This window comes from Lactuca virosa, chromosome 2 (assembly GCF_052849685.1).
Source record: "Lactuca virosa cultivar CGN04683 chromosome 2, Lactuca_virosa_CGN04683_v6, whole genome shotgun sequence".
NCBI classification, from domain to species: domain Eukaryota; kingdom Viridiplantae; phylum Streptophyta; class Magnoliopsida; order Asterales; family Asteraceae; genus Lactuca; species Lactuca virosa.
The window spans coordinates 50,412,564-50,420,561 of NC_136427.1; the positions used below are offsets into that span (position 1 = coordinate 50,412,564).

The 7,998-nt window shown below is 33.6% G+C and overlaps 1 protein-coding gene across 1 annotated transcript; it reads right to left on the minus strand.

Moving 5' to 3' along the window:
- Window positions 1-1,342: 1,342 nt before the first annotated feature.
- LOC145157430 (rho GDP-dissociation inhibitor 1-like) lies at window positions 1,343-2,365 on the minus strand. Its single transcript, XM_079076467.1, has 3 exons — window positions 2,155-2,365; window positions 1,725-1,879; window positions 1,343-1,381 (listed from the first exon to the last, which is right to left on the minus strand). The coding sequence occupies exons 1-3, from the start codon at window positions 2,363-2,365 to the stop codon at window positions 1,343-1,345; spliced, it is 405 nt and encodes a 134-aa protein (XP_078932593.1).
- Between the last annotated feature and the right edge of the window lie 5,633 nt (window positions 2,366-7,998).

The window sequence follows — 7,998 nt, forward strand, 5'->3', positions numbered from 1 at the left end:
CAAACGATATTTCTAAATGAGTCCAAATACACTTTTATAACTCATTTATTTTTATACTTTTGATAGAAAAGTACGTATTTATAAAGCTGGTCAACCATATAACTTTTTATAAAATACTTTTGGTTATAAAAGTATTTTGTGTCAAAATCTATAGAATAGGAATGACAATGGGGCGGGTTCGGGGCAGGGCATGGTTTCCAAACCGGACCCCGATATCTTTCGGGTATCTTATCGGGGAGCCCCATCGGGTTCCGGGTTTTTCCGTCGGGTTTCGGGTATATTATCGAGTTCACAACAACAATTCATAATGAAATCTATATTTGTTTTAAGGTACCCTGATGTCTTATAAAAATACATGTTCTAACCTCCCTTTTAAATTAAAAATATGATGCATCACTTTAATAAAATAAATTGGACGTTATATTAAGAATTATTTCATTTAAGTTTGGTGTAATACGTCAAAACATAAAAAAAATAATCATTCATACCACATTGTTAATAACTAAAAAGATTGTCCACAGTAAGTATTTGATCTTTGAATACGTGCAATTAGCATGAAAATGATTGATTCGAACATATATATATATATATATATATATATATATATATATATATATATATATATATATATATATATATATATAGGGTAAGGATCAAATGAGAACACTAAAAAGGTTGAGAACGCGAGAACACTTCTGGACCAATCATTATGCAAGGGTATATTAGTAATTGTATTTTTAATTTAAATTAAAACAAATTAAATTCAAATCTTAATTTCCTAAAATTTAGCGATATTGATTACATTTACCTAAAAAATAATTAACCGATTTTTTTTATTAATTTGTATTCATTTTTTTGTCAAATAAAAAAATTGATTTTTTTTTAATGTATAATTCATCAGAATATTTTCAAATATGTATGAATAAAACACATTTGTAATTATAAAAATATACGAGTGTAATCATAAACGAATACAACATAATTTAAAGATAAATTTTTTTATTTTTAAATGAATAAAAAATTAAGTACTAATCATACATGAATATAGTGACAAATAAGAAAATCAATACATTAATAATTCATTATCAAACACTATTATATTGATAAATAAGTCTTCCAAAGATTGAGTTTATACATTTTTATATTTATATTCATAAATGAATATGTCAAGACTAATTTCTAGCATTTATACATAATTATATTCAATAATGATTAAACCACTTCAATGGAAAAAATTACAAAATTCATCACTATGTCAATCATTTTCTTCAATCGGTCGCAAATTCATTCTTCTATTTGAATCAAATGGCTTGCGAGCTTGTGTAACGAGCAGTAGTGATACCTAAAAAAATTCCAACATTCCATTTTCTTTGATCAATATCTACAAAAATGTAAAATGATAAAAAAAATATTAAAATGAATGATTGGTAGCAAAATCATATGGTGTTATAATCATAAATAATTATTACCGGTCATCTAATCGTTTATGTTGCAAATAATTATAATCATAAATTATTATTATCGGTGTCTTCTAATCATATGGACAACAATATTTATAATCATAAATGATTATAACGAACATAATCAAACAATTCTTTTTTGATTAAACAATTATCACATGTAAAACCACCTTACAATGACAAAAATACCCTTCGAATTTTGAAAAGAGGAGGTCACCCTTGATACCGGTTTTCCACACGATGTTGGTGTATTTAAGCCCTGACCTTGATTGAGAATTTTCGATTGTATTTGCTTCCTTCTTTTAAGGTGAACCAAAGGCCTTTTTGGTTCCCAGATTCGGAGATTAGAAGGACAATATCGTCTCTTCCAGCAGTGATTATTGTAAGGCTTAGAATTTTCACATCAGGTTCTTGAACTTCTAGTAAAAACAACACGAATGATACCAAATAACATATTAGCAATTGAGTTTATGTTTGATTTGGTGACAGGTTTCAAGGAAAAGTAGCTTATTGCATTATCTGGCCTCCTTTTTTACTATAGAATTTTAGCATAGTTATCAAATAAAGAAAAAAAATTATCTTCGGCCTGACTTACATCAACGCTTCCAAGCAACTCCTCTTTCCACCTCCTCAAACTCGCATCATCCTGAACCACCAACACATAATAAAAAAAGATCCAAAATAGTAAAATTACTAAAAAGCCCTAAAAAAGGTGAATGTATTAATTTTGGGATTAACTTATCCTTTTCGAGGTGTTCTTTGATGCTAATCTTGGGACCCAAATGTATTTGGGTTTCTTTGTCATCTTCCATTGAATAACAAGAGGATTCAGATGCATCGTCACGAACTGCAGATCCAGATAGTGGTGCTTCATGCTTCTCGTCTTTAACATCAGTATCACCCATGGTTGCTCACAATTATCTTAGTAGTAAATCAATGACGAATCTGGCGACTAGAGTGCGGGAAACATCGACGGTCATTGGTGTTACGTCGCCGGATGAAGAGAGGAAAGAAAATGGAACTGAATTCATAGAGGGAGGCAATTTATTATAAAACCCTAGAGAGAGAGTGAGGGGGATAAAGATACGGGAATATAAAAGGAAAAAGGAGAGAGGGTGAGAAATTGTAGGAAGTAGGTAAATTTGCAATTCCTATTATGCCCTTCTGGCCATTTAAAAGTTACACTTTAATGCCAGTAGTTTTAGAATTTTTCATAAATCGTCCGTTTAATAATAACATTAGATCTAAATATTTAAATGGTCCAGATATGTTCTCACGTTCTCAACCTTTTAAGTGTTCTCATTTGATCCTACTCCTATATATATATATATATATATATATATATATATATATATATATATATATATATATATATATATATATATATATTATAATCGGGGCGGGGCGGGTGGAGGCTAGGATAACCCACTCCCTGCCCCGAACCCGATAACGACCCGTTACCTGACCCAAAATGATCAGGTTTCGGGTTTCCCTGTCGGGTTTGGGCTTTTTTGCCATCCCTACTATAGAACTCACCAACAATTTTTTGTTGACATATCTTAATGCATGTATTTTCGGGTTTATTAACAGGTCGGAAGAGTTTGCATAGAAGACTTTCCGTTATTGTAGTATACCTTTGTAAATCACATTTTACCAATGTTCTTTTATAACGTCCAATTTAATATAATTGAATCGGTCAAATTTTAAATTTAATATCTAGGCGTTTGAGCGATAACGAAAATTTATATACCTTTTAATAAAATTTTCTTTTATAAAATAAGGTTTTGAGTTTGATAAGTCTCTAAAATCTCGATTTTAAACTTATATAATTTTAATCGTCTAAATTTACCGTTAACTAGTTTTAAGCGATAAAACCAAATTCATTTTAAAACATTTGTACCATCTTATGTTAAAAAATAAATTTCATTAAAATCAAACCTCTTGTGATCATTTTTATGTTAAAAAAATTATCTAGCATTTTAAAATATAATTTTACAAACATGCATAATATATATAAACATAAAACAAGCATCATAGAGCATTAAAATATAATGACTAAAAAGATGCATGTAACCTTCTAGTCATTAAAATAATAATTATAAACATTTTAAAGTTGTCATAGGAAATATATATGAAATTTTCTTATAAAAATAAAACCATCAATGTTTTCCAAAAACAAAGATTATACCAAATAATCAAATAGTCTAACGAAGCTTGCAAAAATGAATCTGATACCAATTTTTGGGTTTTTATTCAAAAAGATGTTTCTAAAAACACTATAAATGACAAATGAAGTTTTAAAATTGTGAATCAACTTAAAAATATTTTAACCCACCAAGGATCATTTTTCAAAGCATTAAAAGATTAGAACAACCATAGGATGAAAAGAGCTACATCCTTTGAAGACTTTGATCCACTTGGGAGGTTGGAAGTTGATGAAGAATGTAGATGTATAACTCCACTTTATTTAGAAACACCAACAATTATTCAACTTGATATAGATGCTAGTCTTTCTTGTATTTTTGTTATTCTTAAGCCTAAAATACATATATCAAATAAGTCTTAAGGAGAAGCAACTAATAACCACTTAAATCATGTATCAAATTGCAAGAAGAAGGAGAGGGAAATGGGAGAAAAAACCTACGGCTTTTGCAAGGACAAAGAAGAGAGAAAGTATAAGAAAAACTAGCTATGAAGAATAGTTTTTCTTCCTTAGACATATTTATATACTAACACATATGAAAGAAGGACCATATTTCCATGAAGTGTTCAAGTAAAATCTTGTAAGAAAGCATGGACGTTAGTTGCAATTCAAACAAGCAACCATCACCTCTTATGGAGGACCCACAATTTTTGAAGGTAAGACACCAACCAAGAGTGTATGACACTCTTTTTTACTAACTAGTAGTTACATGTTCCTGTTGGGTTTAGTTCAAAAATAGTTTCCAAAAACTCATAATAATAGCAACGAAAAGTCTTAAAATTGTTAAACATGATAACATTTACAACCCACCAAGAATCTTCTTGCAAGTAATGGAAAGATAAAAACACAACCATAGAATAAGGAAGATGATAAAAACCTTTTTAGGTCTTTGGGTCCTCTTGGGAGGCTTAGAAGTTGATGGAGAATGTGGAACCTTTGAGACACCAACAAGTTGTCAACTTGATTTAAGATACTAGTCTTGTGAAACTCTTAAAACTCTTAAGCTTGGAAGCAAATACCCAAGTATTTCTTCTAAGTGACCAAAAGCAAGTAACTCTACAAGGATTTTGCAAGAGAGAAAATGAGATAGATCACTCCATAATTTCATTCATACCTCTTATAAGAGGTATGAAAGTCTTCTTAAAGCTTAATTAATTATTGAAAAGTCCTCTACTCATAGCTACTCCATGCTTCAAGATATTACATGTCTCCCATGATTTAAAGCCATGTTTTTTTTTATTATAAGAATCAAAAGGAGCACAACTAGCATCTTGTATCCTAGTTAATTGATTTTATATAAAACATAAGCCACACTTTTATATTTTATAAACTAGTTTGTATAAAATATAAAGTTTAACCTTTTGCTAAAAGACAAACGTCATTATAGTCCAAAATATTGTACATGACTTATTATTCATACCATATGAAATATATATAATGTTATATGTTATTAGAAATTGTTATTTCCATGAAATAAATAATTTTCAATTAATTATAAGAGTTTATGAATATTTACTAAAATCAATTTCTAATAAATAATCAATTGTATCAAGTTGTTGTTAGTGTGACCCTTAGGATCATATGTTATTTAGCAATATAATTTTAATATGACTCTTAAGCATACTAGATCCTTCAATCTCCCACTTGCGCAAGACTCATATTAGATTGATATAGACAGTGGTAAACGTCTAGCAACATTTCACTACCCCCAACGACATACGAATTTGTACCATTCTATCAACTTCCAATTCCCATGAAGATTAAAGTTACAATTGGTGTACAAGGTAAATTTATCATTTATCCTTTTTTTTACAGACATCATGTTGAACATGAGATTCGGATTGCGATTAATCTTATTAGGTGTTCCTTTCATGGTTTGTACAAACAAGGTTTTACCTTTTCGTTTGATAGTGAATGTGGTGGTATTAATGCTTTCTTTAATAATGTTCTTTATTTTAAAGCATTACCTTGTGATGGTGTATATGAAACTGTGTCGGTTGTAGATAACCTAGGAAATAATGTGTTGTGTATTGATTCTTCCACTAGCTTGGATAAAGCATCATTATGGCATTGTCGTCTTAGACATGTAAGCAAGAAACACATAGGCCAACTCCAAAAGGATGGAGTCTTGGAGTCATTTGACCTAAAGTCGGATGATAGTTGTGAATCTTGTTTGCTTGGGAAAATGACAAAGTCACCCTTCAATGGTACTTGTGCTAGGGGTGAGGGTTTGTTGGATCTCATACATACTGATGTGTGTGGACCCTTCAGAACCGCCACAAGGGATGCTATCCGCTTCTATGTGACTTTTACTAATGATTATAGTAGATATGGATATGTCTACTTAATCAAGCATAAGTCAGAAACCTTTGAAAAGTTCAAAGAATTTAAACTGGAAGTGGAGAATCAGCTGGGCAGGACCATTAAGATGCTTCAATCCAATCGAGGTGGTGAGTATCTTAGTACAGAGTTCCTTGACTATCTTAAGGAATGTGGGATTGTCTCACAATTGACACCTCCCAGGACACCGCAGTTGAATGGTATGGCTGAGAGGCGTAATCGGACCTTGTTGGACATGGTTCGTTCCCTGATGAGTCGAGCTTCGCTACCAATTTCATTTTGCGGGTATGCCTTAGAGACTGCCGAGCATATCCTTAATCTATTTCCTACAAAGAAGGTTGCCAAAACACCTCACGAGATGTGGACTGGAAAAGTTCCCAATCTAGATCACATCAAGATTTGGGGTTGCGAGGCTTTCGTGAGCCGCGAGACTCACGATAAGCTCGAACCTCGGAGTGAGCGGCGTATTTTCATCGGCTACAAACAGAAATCCTTTGGTTACCTCTTCTACAGACCCAATGATAATGTGGTCTTTGTAGCAAGGAGATGAGTCTTTCGCGAGAGAGAGTTTATAAGCCAAGGAAACAGTGGGAGGCAGATTGACCTTGAAGAAATTCAAGAGTCAAATGGTGAAGGAACCTCAAACCCTAGCAATCAACCTGAGGAGGAAACTCTTGTTGATCCGACTGACGAGTTTGTACCTCTGAGGCGTTCCACGAGAGTTAGGAATGCACATGAGCATTACTATGGTTTCCATATTACTACGGAAGGTGATACACTTATCAGTGATAGCACACTGGTAAGTCTGGATGAACCTAACAGTTACACGGAAGCCATGACAGGCCCTGAGGCTGCTAAATGGAAAGAGGCTATGGACAGCGAGATACAGTCCATGTATGACAATCAAGTTGGAACTTGGTTGACAATGTACCAGGTCGTAAGACAGTTGGGTGCAAATGGATCTTCAAGAAGAAGACCGACATGGATGGTAATGTACACACTTATAAGGCGCGACTGGTTGCAAAGGGCTTTTCTCAAACTCCGGGATTTGATTATGATGAGACCTTTTCACCAGTAGCAAAGATTAAGTCTATTAGGGTTATGTTATCCATTGGTGCATTTCATGATTATGAAATATAGCAAATGGATGTCAAAACCGCTTTCCTTAATGGAAAGTTGGCTGAGGATGTTTACATGAGTCAGCCAGAGGGTTTTGTCAGTACAGAGTATCCTAATAAAGTGTGTAAGCTTGAGAAATCCATCTATGGATTGAAACAAGCACCTCACAGATGGAATCTTTGTTTCGATGAGAAAGTCAAAGAGTTTGGCTTTTCGAGGAGCGAAGATGAATCTTGTGTATATGTCAAGGCTAGTGGGAGTATAGTTAGATTTTTTGGTATTGTATGTGGATGACATACTACCCATAGGAAATGACATCCCAACTCTGTAGGAAGTGAAGTCTGGCTTGGGAAGTGTTTCGCTATGAAGGACCTTGGTGAAGCTGTCTATATCCTAGGGATAAGGATTTTGAGAGCAGGAGTAAGAGACTAATTGGACTTAGTCAGAGTACCTACTTCGATAAGGTGCTGAATAGGTTCAGCATGCAGAATTCCAAGAAAAGAGAGTTACCGATCCAGAGTAACGCTAGATTGAGTAAGACTCAGAGCCCGAGTACAGAGGCTGACATAGCTGAGATAAGTCGAGTACCGTATGGTTCCACTGTAGGCTCGATCATGTATGCTATGACTTGTACTCGTCCTGATGTGGCCTTTGCTTTGAGCATGGTCAACAGATATCAGTGGAACCCTGGCAAGGCTCACTGGACTGCAGTAAAGAACATTCTCAAGTACCTGCGGAGGACTAAGGACTGGGTCCTTACCCTCGGTGGGAGTGATGACTTGAGAGTAGTGGGGTACAGTGATGCTAGCTTCCAGACTGATAGGGATAATTTCCGCTCTCAGTCAGGCTGGGTCTTTACCTTAAACGGAGGAGCAA

Coding starts and splice junctions, on each gene's coding strand:
- LOC145157430 (XM_079076467.1), bottom strand. CDS start 2,365: ATGGGTGATACTGATGTTAAAGACGAGAAGCATGAAGCACCACTATCT. Junction 1,880..2,154: donor ACCTTTTTTAGGGCTTTTTA/GTAATTTTACTA, acceptor TGTTTTTACTAG/AAGTTCAAGAACCTGATGTG. Junction 1,382..1,724: donor ATCGAAAATTCTCAATCAAG/GTCAGGGCTTAA, acceptor ACATTTTTGTAG/ATATTGATCAAAGAAAATGG.